A 17,793-nucleotide genomic window follows, 5' to 3' on the forward strand; every position below is an offset into this window, starting at 1 on the left:
CCTCTATACTGGATAAAACCTGCTAAATTACAAGCCACTTAGTCTGGGTGGGGTCTTTTTCGCTGGACACCTTTAAAGGTTAACTTTTATTTATGGGTAGAATTGGAAAGAATTTGGTGGCAAAGGTCACTCCTTCTAAGGGGATGAATCCTGCCAAACTTCAGAAGTGATAGCTTCAGTGGTTTTCCTCCTAGACTGTCATTACAGTTTAAGAATGTCTAAAAATGGAATCACTTACTCTCCTCTAGTACTTTGTGGGTCTGAAAACTTTGTAATAGGTCTGAAAACTGCCAACATGAAAGAGATGTCCCTGGGTAAGAAATCTGCCAAATTGCTGACAAATATGTCATGAGGCTTTTCCACTAGGCATCTTTTTAAAGTTGATTTTTCAATGGGAAGAACTAAAGGAGATTTGCTTAAACTGGTTTAAGGAGCCATTTGACGCCTAGCTTATATATCTGAGTTTTTAACACTGATTACAAATCTGCTTCATGCATAATGTTAAAAAGTAACAGGTGGCTTTAACCATGGTTTACTAAGCTGGCTCACATATGTTGATCCAAATTGTGGTTTGTTTGCCTCAATTTCGTGTCACTTCTGTGAATACCCTTCAAATGAAAATGCTGGGGAACACACACACAGCTCAAGAACTCTGATCAATGCTCCCCCCAAAAAGCTCAACAACTTTGGTGAATACAATGAGTAGATCACTGCCAGTTTTGTGGTTTTTTTAAAAGTCTCTAGGGAGTTAGACACCCCTGCTCTAAACTAATTAAGTTTGCTACTTATATAAGGCGGACAGCATAATTTTGAATGCTAAACTATTGCTTGCTGGGAAAATCTGGTTTGGTGAATTGGAAAGGCTTGTAGTGTGTGGTGTAATTTAATTGCTGGACTAGAGATATTTGTGAAGGATGAGACAACTTTGTTTCTGGATGCAGAAGATCAGGACAGCAGTTCTCCTGAATGTAAAAAGTATGCTAGTATCATGCTTTCTTGACAAAAGAACAAGTCAGTAATACAGTAGTGTTTCAGTGTCAAGACTGATGTGAATAAAAATGAGATCCCTTTCCTAATCGGATTTCATATACTATATCTGGTCACCAATGTGCTTGAACCTCAGAAGATGATACCCAGAGAATAGTCTCTGATGAGCCCAGTGACTAGGCAAATTGGTATGGGTGAAGGTGGTCACAGTTGAGCCAACCATTATTGAAAATATCTTCTGTTTGAGGGGAATTATCCTAATTACAAAATCTCACACTTTAAGACATTAATCCTATTCTATTTTGCACTTTTTAGCCTGTAGCTTAGCATGAGTGAATGAGTCATTCTCCATTTGAAATTTAATTGCTTCTTGAGATATTTTTACAAATGAGTTAAAATAGCCATGTTGACATGTGAGTAGGATTATTCTTGAAGTCAGGCAAGCTCATATTTTTGTATTACCTGCTAAATTAGCTGGTAAATGTCAATACTGAAAATAACTGTTATGGTTTTTGGAGAGCCCCATTGGATCTGATTTTCAGTTGCAGTTATAGCTGTGTAACTCTCAGAACAAGCACGCTCCTGATAACACTGACCTGTGTCATTAATTATTGTATGTTTCATGATGGAGAGGTGTCCTGATAGAATAGGCAGTGAAATAATGGAGACAAAAGGGGGGGGGGTACGTCTGCTGCAGAAGACACAAACTGTCCATTAAAGCATAGTGGAACCTCTGTGACAAAACACCCAGTGAAGCAGAAAACTGACCCACTTAACTGTTGGCATAGAACTTTGAATTTGTTAAGTGCTGGCATGATTCTATGATACTTGAGGTTTGGAAATAAGTCTTAATAGTTTTAAGTTCTAAGTGAACGTTGAAAACTGTTGCTTGCAGCAGAACACTTGAAAAGTAGTTTATACAGTCTGACACGTGAGGTGTGGGTTAAACCACAGAGCCTAGGGCTTCCTGATCAGAAGGTTGGCGGTTCGAATCCCCGCGACGGGGTGAGCTCCCGTTGCTTGGTCCCAGCTCCTGCCAACCTAGCAGTTCGAAAGCACGTCAAAGTGCAAGTAGATAAATAGGTACCGTCTCTGGCGGGAAGGTAAACGGCGTTTCTGTGCACTGCTCTGGTTCCCCAGAAGCGGCTTTGTCATGCTGGCCATGTGACCCGGAAGCTGTACGCCGGCTCCCTCGCAGTAATGCGAGATGAGTGCCACAACCTCAGAGTCGGACACGACTGGAGCTAATGGTCAGGGGTCCCTTTACCTTTATTTAAATTTTAAAAATTAAGATTCAATCTGTTTGGATGTAACTGGGCTTATTTTGCCCTGTACCTCGGTTTGTAATTTATATATCAGATTGTGTGCATGCATGACTACCACTGCCCTATGCCTATCCTTTGGAATCCTTTGAAAGTGGGGGCAGATTCAAAGTGGGTGAATACATTTCTTTACTACTTGCTACCTTGAGTGGAAGGGGAGGGGGAAGGAGGAGGAGCCACTGTTACACACTCATACATCCTTATCTTGGGGAGCTGCTATAGCACCTAGTTCCTTGAAAGCAATCAAGACTGATTTTCTGGGAGCAGATTAGAGTCTTTAGCAAATCTCAGCTGTCTGATTGAGAAAAGGAAATGCTCTAAGCAAGACAGGATACACAAGAGAGAGTTACCTAAAGGAAACTTGCCTTGGCTATATTCTCTGACCAGCAGGCAGCATTGGAGTTCTGGTGTTAAGTGGCATGGAACCTGCTTCATGGCAGGCTTGAATCTATGGAGTAGCCCCAATTTCCTAGAAGTCTAGGAGAAAAGGGAGCTGAGTATGAGACTTGCTGAATTTCTCAGTCATTATTACAGAGGTGATTATAGCTGACAGCCTCATTTTCACTGCAAGCTATTTGTGGTAAGAATATATTTCCCCTTTCCAACCTGTGAAGCAGATTTTACATGTAATTGTTAGTTGTGCTCAGGGTTCTGTGGTAGTTAATGAGTGATCAGAAGAGTTAAATGCCATCTTGGGGAAGTATCTCAGTGGTCAGGAAATGACAACATAGAATTCATTTGTTTTAGAATCTTAAATATTTATCTAGAGTAGGGCTTTCAAAATTTCTTGGCAAGGTCTCATTCCAGATATTCAGGCTTTATGCTAGCTTCTTTTCATCTCCAAAACCCAATAGCTTCCTGTCAGGGAACTGCCACCTGGCCCGCTGAGGGGAACGGTGGGTGGGTCTGTTAGCATTCCAGCAGGGAAAGCTGCCACACCTCCAGTGGGGAGGAGAGGGAAGGAACCAGCCTGGTGGGGAGAGGGCTTAGGGATGCCACTGAGAGCCCCAGCGCCTCTTCTAGCCAGGAGCCATAAACAGGGAGCCTGGCGGGGAGAGGGCTTGGGGATGCTGCTAAGACCCTGCGCTCACCTCGCCCGGCTGGTCAGGAGGGAGGCACACCATTTCCGGCACCCCAGTTGTGCAGAGGGGTGAAACACAAGGAGGGTAGGAGGAGACTTGGGGTGCCAAAGTTATTATGCTGGGGGAGAAGCCGGAAGGGGCCCCTCCCGGATTCTGCCAGCGACTGAGACAGACATGCTTTTTGTAGCTCTGCACTTTAAATAGTTTGCACAACAAAACTGCAGAAGACTGGGCTCCTGCTCCGTTACTCGTGAGGCACCATCACGCGAACCTTACACTTCTCTTCTACCTTGAACTTTAGTAAGGAAAATCTTTTCTGGAGTTTCTGCATGCAGAGGCATTGTATCAATACAAAGAAATATCAATACAAGAATAGCATGCAAGTAAGTACCGGTAGCCTTTGATGGCATACAGTGTAACAGAATGTATATATTCACTTTGTAATGCACCGTTAAGCGATACATTTTATTGGTGTAATCACTTGGACCCTACACATCAATAAAGTACCTATAGATCTATTTATGCACCAAACAAAATCAAATTTGTTTCCCCAGGCTTTTAAGAATTGCAAGTAAGCTCCCCCCCCCAAAAAAAAACCTTGTATAGTAAAATCAAACTGCTCTATTTAAATTGTCTGCTGTGGCATTACTTTACTTTACTTAATCACATTATATATTTTTGTTTTGTACTACTCTGCCCGGGAATATAAAATTACGTTGAAGATGCAGGATATAAAATTATGTAAATACAGTGGTACCTCGCAAGACGAATGCCTCGCACAACGAAAAACTTGCTAGACGAAAGGGTTTTGCGATTTTTAGGTGACTCGCAAGACGAATTTTCTATGGTCGTGCTTCGCAAGACGAAATTTCAATGCATTCCTATGGGAATTAAATTCCTATGCATTCCTATGGTGTATTTGGTAATGTTAGGCATAAAGACAACATAAGGTTTCTGAATGAATCATATGTGAATGTATAAACTTTTAGGGAGCAGTCCAAACCCAAGATCCACTGTGTTGAGCAGAGTTTGAAATAGGCAGATCTCTGGCTCAGGTGGTGCTCAGCTGTTTGAAGCCCTGATTATGGCTGATCCAGAGAGATGCCAACATAAGCCCTCCATCCTGACTGAACTGCGGCTCAACTGGCTGAGCCAAAGTTGGCTGAGCCCAAGGTTGAGGTGGGGTAAGTCCCCCCACTGTAAAGGAATCTTCTGGGCTGGGGAAAGGGCAGGGGGAGGCTTACCTCACTCCAATGCTATTCAGCTCAGTCACATGACCAACTTAGCCATCCAGCAGAAGCGGGTGGTGTATGTCAAACTGTATTTTAAAGCTTGTTTCCCTTTGCCAGGATTGGTCTGACTAATCTAGCAGAATGGAGTTTGGAATTAGGGTAAATTACACTGGCTAATGCTGGCTCCTTGTAGTTTGGATTGCTGTTAGTTTTGGAATAAAACATTTTAACTTGGGCACTATATCTGGGAAAGTGTAATAGCAAGTTGGCAGTAGCTATCATTGCTAAGAGGACTTGTACTGTATAACAAAAGCTATCAATAATAAAACATACCAAATGGATAGTTCTTGCTGGATTAATAGTCTTAAGTGATGGGTGAACTTGTCCCAGTCAGGCTCAAAACTGGGCTTGAAAATTGAACAGTCTTGGAAAATAGCTTGTTTTTTCAATCTCTGCCTGGTGCTCATTTCAGATTATCACACCCCCTGCCCGTGATATCACCAGAAAATGATCAGGTCCAGTCACTCTTCCACACGAGTCCAAATGTTGGTGTTGGAAAATGTAGTTACTGACATGGGTCAGTAGTGTGGGGAAAGCCTACTTTTCTCCATTCCTTGCAGCTCTAGCAGCATGCCAGACATTTGGGGAGAGAGCTGGGAGAGTAGTCTTGCTTCACTGCTGGAGCAACAAAAATGTAAGAGGGATCTTAGAACCAGTGGGGGGTGAATAAGTTGGAGGCAGGGACAAAGGGAGGACTTAGGTTCCTCTCCAGCTTAGATTTTAGACCAGAATGATTGCTTTGTACTGAGGCTAGCAATTCAGCTTTTCTTGGGCTTATATCCTAAACACTGTTTGGATAACTCTGATAAATCAAAAGTCTCACCCTAAAGTGCAGTTGCTTGGGCTAACCATTTGTCAGTTAACCCTTTTGGAAGAGAATACTGCAGTGAGTTTATTTGGTGGAAATAGTAAAGCAGTCCATTTTAAATCAAGATTTAAGTCCTGCATGCCATGTGTCCCCTTACAATTGTACCATCTGTGAGTAAAACACTTTTAGTGTTGAGTAGTATGTTTTACTACATTTCTGTATAAACCTATACAAAGACATTATAAAGTGTTTCATTTTGCTGACTCCAAATCTAATACTAGTTTAACTTCCGAGGGCATGCTTGTTTCATAACCATTCTTTCTGAAATGTTGTCCTACTAGCAGAGACTTTATGACCTTTCTGATCTCTTCACTGAAAAAGGGATATAGTGTCATACTGTGTTGTCAGGGGCAGTTCCTGAATACTTTTATAATGCCTTAGCTGTTAGGAGCAGTATGTGGCTAATATTCAGTAGAAATATTATATATATTAACCACTTGTTCACCACCATCATGCATAGTTTTGACAGACATTGCAGTACAAATAATTTTAAAAGTGGGTGGCTTCCTAATATCCAGGAGATACATGGGGGGGGGGGAGAGATATTCCTAATATATACTGAGACCGATAATAGAGCTTTAAAGCTTTAATTGGCATCTAGAAGCCAGCAACATTGCAGTTGCTGCAGGTACTGTTATGTGACCCTGCTATCCTGTATCAGGCAGGAAGCTTAAATTTTCCAAATGCTTAAAGGCAATCAGATGTATGTTGTGTAAAGATTCCTTCTGTCTAGATATAGCAGACTGAATGCAGATAGTAAAAGACTTGTGTTGGCTATATCTCTCACTCATTTAACTAATATCAGAGGCCAGAGCCAAAATATCTCCTGGACTGCAACATAATTGACAAATGACAGCAGAGTAATCAAATACAGCTCACGTCCCCTGCAATCTGAGGACTAAAATGCATTTTTTTCTGTATTCCAGCTTTAGCCAAAGTACAGCTATCAGACCTGAGATAAGAACTAAAACTGACACTCATAGATTTGATAAAAATGGAATTGTCTCATTGGCAGGGTGATGATGATAACAACAACCCCCATAACAGACCTATGAATAATGCCATTGAGCAATTTCATAGAGATGTTCAATGGGGCAAGGTAGATTTTTGGAGCACTCCATATCAACTTCTAGGAAGCTGATTCATTTGCCCATCCCCACACCAAAAATGACCTGCAAAACAAATGACGACAACCTAAGATGGAGCCAGTTATACCTGCTAAAACCTGCAGATTAATCAGTAAAACTGACTATTCCTAGTATCAAGGTTGCTGGGGAGAGGTTAATACAGTCAAGTTTTTCCTCCTGTTAATATTTTAGATGTATATTGTTCAGGTTACCTGAATGAAATCCAGTACAGCACATGTGGGGTCAGTTGTGCCTGTAAAATTGGGAAGCAAATCAGGGTTTGCTTGGCAGATGTGAAGTTCTGTGCCATCTCCAAGGAAAGAAGTCTTGGGATGTGTATCAAAAACTCCGCCAAAATGATCATTCCGACTGACTTAAATGCCACACCTAAGCTCTAGTCAAATGCCAGGCACAAGACCATTTGTCAGAACAGTGCAGAAGTCTCATAGGAATTGAGTGGTAAAAGGTAAGGACCCCTGGACAGTTCAGCTGAGGGAGCCGCCATTTGTCCACAGACAGCTTTCCTCGTCATGTGGTAGAGTGGCTTAGTTCCAACCTTTTGGCTGAAGGGATGATTGAAGTGTTTCTTAGTACACATGTCTGACACCAGTGCTTTTTTCTGGGGTACTCAAGGGTACACAATACTGGCACCCACAAACCCAGCCAATGTTAACAGAGTGGCATTTACTGTAGCAACTTCATGGTGAGTAACGGCACCTCCCCCCCTTTCTTTTTTTAAAAGCACAGTTTGAGATGCTTTTTACTCCTAATACTCATGTGCCATTCACTTTTCCAATTGCGACCCTCTTGGTTTCCTTCTCATGCATGTTGTTAGGTAATTCCTGGTTCCGTTGAACTCCCCTGAAGTGATTTCTGTACTCGAGCAGTAATCGTCACCCTTAAGTCCCCTTGCTTCAAGAGAGATCTAAGAATAGAATGTTGGGCTCCACTTTTTAGGCTGTTTTACAGTAATGTGTTTTTATCCAATCATATCTAAGGTTCCTGCTAGCTGAGAAACCAAGAGTTCAATTGTTCTGGAACGGAACTTCATGGCATGGATACTAGCTGAGCATTTTCTAGGATCCTGACTTCTGAATTCAAAGCTCTTAAATACTTTTAAAGTCCCTGCAAGGAAGCTGGAGGGGCCAGCCAGATAGAGATGTCAGACACCAACCTGGCATCCGGAATCTCTGCATGGTCAGAGTTGGACACGTGCCAGCCGCAAAACGTGCCTGACACCTAATTCCGAACACTGATTTGAGGCAAGTAGCAATTGTTCCAAGAATCTAAGTTGTCAAGTCCTCTGTCCAAGCTACACCCCATAGGTGGATTGGTTGCTAACGATTACCAGTCCACAAAAGAACTTTGTACTTACTTGCCAAGCTGCCTGCAGCAGATAAAAACATGTATTCAAAGGACAGGTAAAACTTTACACCAACCACACACACTGCTCCAGTTCCGTTTCTCCTGGATAAATATGATTGGCCTTTGTACCTTGAATATATAAAGATAAAACTTCTGCAAGGACTGAACACTTGTTCTAATGGAATGATTTGATTTACCACTTCTGTTTTTAAAACTGATGAATCTCTCACCTACAACTTTTTTCTCTTGCTTTACTTATAAAAATTCATTGCACTGTGAGAAGCAGTATTCTAAAGTTCCAGTTCCAGTTTTATTCACTTGGGAAAGTTTGAAACTCATGTGGTGGTAGTGAAATGAATTTTAAGATCTTTTTTTGTGGCAGAGGCTTTCATAGTAAAGTCATGGTTTAAGAACACCCAGATATAATTTTGAGTTTGTATCTGATTTTAAAGGTTAATGTAAACACATTGCAGACTAAAGAAATCAAAGCCACAATTCATGCTAAACATAGTTCGCTAAGCTGAAATAGACCTTAAACCTGCAGTTTTGTATATGTTGCACCCATTTCATTTGGAACAGATGCTCTTGCTATATGCCTGAGCAGACTGTGTACTGTGAACGCACTTTTGCGTAGGGCTGTTTTTCATGCCATCTGAACGTGGACTTGTGGTGTGTTTCCCGTCTTAACCAATCACAAGCGATAGTCCACATTTGTTCTTGGCTTACTGCTTGTGGCTCGATAGTGGGCTATAGGGAGCAGAATGCACAGCTACATAACATATGAGAACCTGCATATTCATTAGGTGAGCCGAGCATTCTTCTTGTGCTTGAGGACATTAGGCTTTTTGCTCTCCAGAAGCAAGTTCATGATGGCAGATTTAAGTAATACTGTTTTTCATTTCATAATGAAATGAAATGAACTCTAAGGATAAATACTTCTGCCCAGCTGCCTTCCATTTACCTTCTGTGGCTGATAGGAGGGGTTTGTGAGGGCAGAGTTTGAGTGGAACAGGTAGGAGAAAGCTTCAAGTGTGTAGAGCTGATGGAAGGTGCAATGGGCGTGGCTTGGTAGAGGGAGCAGGACTTGTACTATTCTGACTCCCTGGAGGCACCAGTTACCCCTGTCCAAACCCTTCCGTTGACTTTGGCTGTTCAATAAGCCTGCAACTTACACACATATAATTTGTGCACATTTAGCTTTACACACTCAGAAATAAAATAAAAAATTAAAAGGGGGCAGTTGTCTGGGGAACAAAGTCTTTGGCAATCCTGTCGGCTGTTGAACCTATTGTGTTTTGACTATACACAATTTTGGCTTTAGCACGCTCCCCAGAACATAACCCTTGCACAAGTTGCGGGCACAATCCTGTTAAAATGTTTCTGAGCAAAAGTTGCATGGTATGTTGATAACCTAAAGCAGAGGGAATGCCTAGTAACTAGTGGTAAAAGCAATTGAGTTCTTACATGTATTGTTCCTGTTAAGTTCTTAACAGCATGCAGCTGTTTGGTTTTGGCAAGCGGTAGAACGCAGGGTGTGGTTCTAAAATACACAGTCTTTAAGTTATTGGCACTACTACAGCTTTTTCTTCTTTAGAATTCCAAACTGAGCATGCCTTTATGTTTAAGTCTCTAAAACTTCAAAAATGTGTGCCATCAAACGGCAGCAATCAGTATTGACTCTTGGATCATCTCAACCTATAATGATAAGGAAGAATAGGGTTGTATTGTTACTACAGTTTTTTAAAAGGACTTTTATGCTATTATGTTTCTTACAGAAGATGCATAAAATGCTAAATAAAAGCGTGTGCCATAGAAGAGCTTTCTGCAAAACCTGGCAGACTGAAGAGTAACAGATTTTTATCATATATAGCTCGGGCCAAAAATGAATAGCTTTTTTAAAAAGCTACTTGATGTAGAGATGTGAAAGTTTTGCTACAACTTGTGGCTGGAAAGGGGATCAAGTTAGGCTTGTATATAAGCCTGAAAAAACGAAGACAAAAAGCAATTAAAAGTTTTGTTTTCCTTTGTAAAATCTGGAGTTGTAGCAAACCATCTGTTGCCCTGGAATAACCCCTTAATTCATTTAAACCATTTTTGTGTGCACAGTGTCTCTGAGGCTGAAATAACTATAAAGGGGTTGGGGTGGACAGGCTGGTGAAACAATGGAATTGGACTCCTCTCTCTGTGCCTGCTCTGAAGTTGTGAAGGATACAGCTGTAAGACTACTTTTCTCCAGGTTTAGTTGTCCATTTTTTCCTCCTGCCTGCTGAGAGTCACTGAGTCCAAGTTAAAAATTTGACCTTTTTTGTAACTATTAAATCATATGTCCTTGGCTAGTCTGCCATTTTACTACTTACCTAATTATTTGGACAACAAATGGCAATAAGTTTTGAAAGTAGTTTGGCAGCACCAGTATTACTTGGGAGGAAGACCAATGTTCTGCTAGTGAAGGGGATGTGGTGTGCATTTTTAGAAGTGCAGATAAAAGAAAAGTTGTAGAATACTTAAGAGTAGTTATGATTAAAAGTAAATCAAAGTTGGTTGAAATCCATAATCTTTGGTTTCTGTTGCAGTACATAATGTTTTCTAGTTCTGGAGTTCACGGAATAGTTTCAACATAATTTGAAGAAGCTGCTCTGGAGTTACATGAGATGTGTCTTAAATTGTTGCATTTTGCTGGATGGACTATGGAGATATGCTTTTTTTAAGTGAGAGAGGAATAAGGTGAAAAGAGGTTGATGGTATTCCAGAGGTGGGAGTATTCTATCTACCGTATTTTTCGCTCCATAAGACGCACCTGAACATAAGACACACCTAGTTCTTAGAGGAGGAAAGGGGGAAAGCCTTGGTTTTTTGAGGATCAGCTCAGATTTTTGCAGCTTTTTTGCAAAGGGGGAAAAGCAAAGCTTTTGCAAAGGGGGAAAAGCAAGAGGAAAAGCCCCATTTTTATGGGGTTCAACTCACATTTATGCAGATTGTTAAGGAGCCCTTTCTACAGTTTGCAGAAAGATAATCTAATCAGCCAGTTACATGTGGCTGGGGAAACAAACAGCCTCCCTCTGCAGGCACATTCAACAATGGAGGCCTGGGCAAGGGGGCGGGGTCCAGAGGGAGCAGGGAGTCTTATCTCTCTCCTGATCTCTTGCTGATCAGCTGCTGAGCGGGGTCCTTTCAACACTCCCTTCTCTCTCTTTCTTTAAAAAAAAGCAGGATCTGCTTTTGGCCCCTGGGCAATTCGGCTCCAGGGACCACCATTAGCTCCATAAGACACACAGACATTTCCCCTTACTTTTTGGGAGGAAAAAAGTGCGTCTTATGGAGCGAAACATACGGTAGCTGTTCACAAACTTAGGATCAGTATTCCTAAGTAACGGGAAAAATTCAGCTTCCTATAGTGAGAGAACTATTTTTCGCTCCATAGGGCGCACCGGGCCATAGGGCACACCTCGTTTTTAGAGGAGGAAACAAGGAAAAAAAAATATTTTTCTGGTTTTCCTCTTCTAAAAGCCCTGTTTTTTTGAGGATCAGCTAAAAGTTTTGCAGCTTTTTTGCAAAGGGAAAAGCCCTGTTTTTCTGAGGATCAGCTAAAAGTTTTGCAGCTTTTTTGCAAAGGGAAAAGCCCTGGTTTTTTGAGGATCAGCTAAACGTTTTGCAGCTTTTTTTGCAAAGGGAAAAACCCTGGTTTTTTTAGGATCAGCTAAATTTTTTGCAGCTTTTTTTGCAAAGGGGGAAAAGCAAAGAGGAAAAGCCCAATTTTTATGGGGTTCAACTCACATTTCTGCAGCTTCTAAAGGAAAGTGAGCCTTTTCTACAGTTTCCAGACAGATAATCTAATCAGCCAGTCACATGTTGCTGGGGAAACAACCTCCCTCTGCAGCATATTCAACAATGGAGGTCGGGGCTAAAAGGGAGCCGGGACTCTTATCTCTCTCCCGATCTCTTGCTGACCAGCTGCTGAGCAGGGTCCTTTCAACACCCCCTTTTCCTCTTTGTAAAATAAAAAGCATGATCCTCTTTTGGCCCCTGGGCAATTCAGCTCCAGGGACCACCATTCACTCCATAAGACGCACAGATATTTCCCCTTGCTTTTCAGGAGGGAAAAAGTGTGCCGTATGGAGCGAAAAATACAGTATGTGCTGCTTCTTTTGTTTCCTTTGTTTGTGATCTAGCTCTGATAGTGTCAGTTATTACATGTCTAGTTGTGACTGAGAATTTAACTTGGTCAAGCTCTCAAATCCTATTCAACAATATTGTGGTGGTAGTAGATTGGCTGTTCTTATGTTATGGAAGGATAGTTCACTGGACTTCAAACTCCAATAGTTCGCATCATTCATAGCCTTGACACCTCTATCTGAAAAGCCAGGTTGCAGAGATAGCTGAAATCAATTTTTATCAAGTCCATTTGCTATAATCCTCCCGTTACCTGCCAGTTCACTTTTTTTAAGCGTTAAAGCTTAGTGATGAGCTCTACGTGTCCCTGCTGTTGAAGGCTGTGGCCGGTGGATATCCACACTTCTCAGTTTAAATGTTAAATGTTGCACAACTGTACTGTTTGGTAACGACCTCAGATATTCTTACAAGGTCCTGGTTCTAACAGTTTCCTTTGTGCTGACACTGCCTCATTTATAGTTCTGTCCATGCAACACATGAGTGGCAAGGGCATGTTGAATCCCACAGTTAAGAAGCTTCCTTTACCTTGTGATTCACTAACTGAGTAATCTTAACTGGGTGCGGGTGCAGAGTTAATTTTCCTCTTGGACTGGTACAGCAGAATGGCCCACATTGGGCAGCTCTAAGGAAGATTGACTGGTTTCGGATCCAGTGGATCCCTAGCTGGCTCTGCTCATCCCCAAAATGCCAATGGAAGTTTCACAACAGCCTGCAGTTTTGGGTGCAGCGGGGTCTTTTTGCAGCAGCAAAGGGAAACCTCTGTCAAATCCCAGCCCCTACCAGCAGCACATAATTGTTCTTCCCATCCTCAGTAATATTATCTTCTGGCCACCAGGCATTTCATGCTGACTGCAGAAGCCATAATATATGCACAGTCTTCTGAAGCTGGGTGGTGTACACATATCACTAAACCATGATTTGTTCAGCCACAGTGTTGCTTGTCTGGGTACTCCACCCCAGATGTTCAGCAAGATAAAAATCATGAAGAAAGAACAGCTGGACAACAAACTAAGCTTTGAAGAAACAAGCAGTGCCTTGTCTGATCGTCTGTAAGATGACTTATGATTTGAACATGCCACAGTTGAAACAAACCATGGTTTAGCATTCTGTGCAGATGCAGCCATTGTGGGTGGAGAGAAACCATTTAGTATATGCTAGGCAGTTCGGTATTTGCAGAAGGGCAATGCCAGTATCTTCACTATGGAAGTTATCTGGGGTGTATCCATTCATCTCGGATAACAAGGCATGACACAACATGTGCCTACTGATGAATTGGAAGCCAGTGGAAAAAACTGCCCGTTCATCTTCCTTCTCTGAAGGCTTCAGTCTGAGCAGTTCAGCAGCTACATTAATAGCTTTCAATGAAACAGTCTGGTCTCTGAGCAACAAGCAGTCTTTCGGCAGCTTTGACTAGGGTGCCATTTGATAAATTTGCTTCATAGTTTGTTCACCTTGGAATATACTTGAACTCAACAGATGAATTCATTGTGCCTTGACATGTTTAACATATTCCGCTAAAATGTTAGGCTTTTTTGGGGGGGGGATTCTGTTTATTAAGTTGTTTACCAGCATGTTGTTAAAACAGATAGGTTCAAACATATGTGCTGTTAAGATACTCTTCATAACAATCATTTGTAATAGCTTAGCTTCTAGTCAATACATGATGCAACTGTTATAGTAACTGAGAGGGTATTCTATCATTTCAGTACAATTTGCTGCCAATCATATTTTAGCCTTATTGGTTTGGATTGCAATGTCTGCAGAGCTATGGTACTGAAAGCACTTTCAGGGGCCGATCTGCATCTTTTTATAATATAGGTTTTCACTTCTGGGGTTCAGACATTACCAAACTGTGTACCAAGGCTGCTTCCTGTGCTGTAAACTTCCTGTCATCAGATCATGAAAGGCACCCCAGATAATAACTAGGAATTCATACGTGGGTGGAAGTGTTTGCTTTGGCAAGCAGCCTTAGTAATACCAGCATAACCAGGATGCTGGCAGACTGCTTTCAATACTTGACATTGCTGGGATACTGAAGAGTAACTTACTGGCTTGCTAGAAGGTAAATGTACCATCTGAAAAAGTCAGTGGCAAGTTGTTTTGAAATTCATATTGGGTTTATGTTCACCTTAGTCCTTCAGTAATGTTTCATAACCCAAAAGGGTTATCAATTGCATCCATAAATCTTTTCTTTTAAAAAATTAACATGGGCTGAATGCCTAGGTAGTTATAGGCTATTTTATATTAAAATGCATTTATAGCTAAGTAAGGTAAAGGTAAAGGTACATCTGACCTTTAGGTCCAGTCGCGGAGGACTCTGGGTTTGCGGCGTTCATCTCGCTCTATAGGCTGAGGGAGCCAGTGTTTGTCCGCAGACAGCTTCTGGGTCATGTTGCCAGCATGACTAAACCACTTCTGGTGAACCAGAACAGCGCACGGAAACACCGTTTACCTTCCCACCGGAGCGGTACCTATTTATCTACTTGCACTGGCGTGTTTTCAAACTGCTAGGTTGGCAGGAGCAGGGACTGAGCAACGGGAGCTCACCCCATCGCGGGGATTCGAACCACCAACCTTCTGATCGGCAAGCCCCAAAGGCTTTGTGGTTTAGACCACAGCACCACCCTCGTCCTTTATAGCTAAGTACTGAGGTAAATATTAATTTCCATAGTCAAAATATAAATTTCATTAGCTATAATGTTTGTTGCTTAATTCATTAAGGAGTCTAGCAGGTCAACTATGACACTATTCACAGTGGTGACCTCTGTCAAGCTTCATATTTTGGTATTATGTTGTTCCATGCTATTTGAGGGAAATAGTGACTTTGAACATACAGAACTGTATGGGCATCGCTATAATGCCAAGCATTATAGTGATTTCCTGTTCCATAGGGTATTCTGTGGTATCTGAACATGTGTGGGTGATCTCCACAGAGGCATATTAGACCTTGTGTTGTATAGGCAAAGACTTAAGTATGAGGCTTGAATTGCATTTTAGAAATAATTTGCAATACAGTATTGGAGGCTTTAGGAAATGTAAGCCTTTCTCATGAACAGGAATGACAGAAAACCTACGTGCTTATGGAAGGGGCATCATCTTGTGTCAGGAGATGAAAATGGAAGTGGAAGATGGATCAGTAATAACTTGAATACAGTATGTGAAATAATAGACAGTTTGATCAGAGCCACTTAAGCTGGTCCTGAAGCACATGCCACAGTGCTTTCCTTTGCTCTTCCCCCAAGGTATCCTCTTAACTACTGCACTGACATGAAAGGAGCACGTTTCCATGGGTTCATCCAATTATATACAACATCAGCATCTTGGGCTGCTGATTCTATGGAAAAAAGACATGCAGTTGGCTTCTGTGCATGTGCTTGTGAGCCTTTCAAGGTTACATAAGCACCATGGGATGCACCAAGGGATGAACCCATGGAAAAGCTTCCCCGTGTTAGTGTATTATTAAAAGACTGCCTGAGCAAGCCTTTTACCATGTTGAAGAAATATGGTAGATTGGTTCATTATTTATATTGAGATCCGAGTTCAGTTTTCATTTAAACCATGTCCTTTTTTGTAGGGCACAAGAACTGAGCAATGAATAAATTACGACAGAGCTTCAGAAGAAAGAAAGATGTCTATGTCCCTGAAGCAAGTAGGCCACATCAGTGGCAGACAGATGAAGAAGGGGTTCGGACTGGCAAATGCAGCTTTCCTGTTAAGGTAAATATATTTACTCTTTTAAGAACTGCAGCAAACTTCTAAATCCTGTTTGTGTTTGGATCATGCTAACAATAGTTTTGTGGAAGAATATTTGTATTTGTACAAATCCTGTTACTTGTCTATGCACACATTTTCTTTATAATTCTTCCTATATGTAAAATATCGCTGGGGCTGAATAAAGAAATGTTGGTTAAAGAAAAAATCTTACAAGTTTTACTTTTTAAAATTGGCATACATTTGCACATGTATAAAGCTATAATCCGAAGAATAAGCATATTTTGTTATTAGATTATACAATAGGCATCTTAAATGCATTTGTTATATAGGGAAGGAGTAATGTCTCTTTAAAGGTTAATTGGAGAACCTTTTAATCAAAACGGTATTCGTTGATTGATCAAAGTACTTAAACATTACATCATGCAACCATAATTCTTTTTAAAAAACTTCCTAATGTCTTCCATGCTAGTCAGATTATTTTTTTTAAGTTCATTATAGAAAGTTGCTAGCTAAGGCAAGGGTGTGATTTACACTTTTGGAACAGTGTTAAAAATTATTGTTCTCTGTTTCTCACAGCAAGTCTCACCCTTTAGTGGATAACTAATTTTCTCATGCTGCTTAGTGTAGTGTTAAGCACTCTTTAGCAAATAGGAATGGCTGTTTTAATGGTTCTCATAGATCTGTGTTGTGTGTGCTTGAGTTTTGTTTTGTTTTTTTAAAAAAATATTCACTTTTTCCAATCAGTACAAACACCAAACTAAAAAGACACATACAACAAAAAACTATAACACAAATTGCCACCTAGCAGTTCGAAAGCACGTCAAAGTACAAGTAGATAAATAGGTACCACTCTGGCGGGAAGGTAAACGGCGTTTCTGTGCGCTGCTCTGGTTCACCAGAAGCGGCTTTTTCATGCTGGCCACATGACCCAGAAGCTGTACGCCGGCTCCCTCGGCCAGTAACGCAAGATGAGCGCCGCAACCCCAGAGTCGGACACGACTGGACCTAATGATCAGGGGTCCCTTTACCTTTACTATCCCTATGCCTACTCCTTGTTTATCACCACTCCCCCCCCCTCTATTTCTCACTGTTATCCACCTTGTCACTTAGATATAAGGATCATCCTTATTATTTTTATTTATGTTCATCCAAATTTTTATAGGTGCTTTAATAGTCTCCAGATTAATGGGATATTTCTTATAGTTGGAGCTGAGTTTGGTCCACCACACAAGAGGTTCAATGAAACAACATTTTACAGGATTCATTTCATCCTGGATATAGTCCGTTTGCACGGTTGCCTTTGGGCAAGAGATACAGAACAATTAAATCAAGAACGAATAGACTAAAAAACAGTTTAGCTGGCTTGATGTTTGACCTTTGCAGTACTGCCTTTGTGGTATTGTTGGTGTGAGATAAGCATTCAGGAGTGGTAAAGTAAATGTTAATCTTCTGACTTGCAGCAAATGGGTTTTTTTATTTATTAAAAAAAGACTCTTATTTCCACCAATGTCATTTATTTGGCATTGTGTTTATAAACCTCACTGGAACATTAAATAGGTAAGTAAATAAGGAGACTTAAGATGCATTTTCCAGTGTCAGAATGTGTACAGTGGTACCTGGGGTTACATACACTTCAGGTTACATACGCTTCAGGTTACATACTCCACTAACCCAGAAATAACGCTTCAGGATAAGAACTTTGCTTCAGGATAAGAACAGAAATCGTGCTCTGGCGGCGCAGCAGCTACGGGAGGCCCCATTAGCTAAAGTGGTGCTTCACGTTAAGAACAGTTTCAGGTTAAGAACAGACCTCTGGAACGAATTAAGTACTTAAGCAGAGGTACCACTGTACATCAGCATGTTTTA

General features: G+C 41.2%; 1 protein-coding gene across 5 annotated transcripts in view; it reads left to right on the forward strand.

Annotated features, from left to right (window-relative positions):
• NUMB (NUMB endocytic adaptor protein) overlaps positions 1 to 17,793 on the forward strand; it is a 57,318-nt gene that overhangs the window by 16,424 nt on the left and 23,101 nt on the right. For all 5 annotated transcript variants that reach the window (XM_033146312.1, XM_033146339.1, XM_033146329.1 and 2 more), the window contains exon 2: positions 15,788 to 15,930. In XM_033146312.1, coding sequence (XP_033002203.1) covers positions 15,805 to 15,930 — 126 coding nt within the window. In that variant the 5' untranslated portion in view covers positions 15,788 to 15,804. The remainder of the gene's footprint in view (positions 1 to 15,787; positions 15,931 to 17,793) is intronic.

This window comes from Lacerta agilis, chromosome 1, assembly GCF_009819535.1.
Source record: "Lacerta agilis isolate rLacAgi1 chromosome 1, rLacAgi1.pri, whole genome shotgun sequence".
Classification (NCBI taxonomy): Eukaryota; Metazoa; Chordata; class Lepidosauria; order Squamata; family Lacertidae; genus Lacerta; species Lacerta agilis.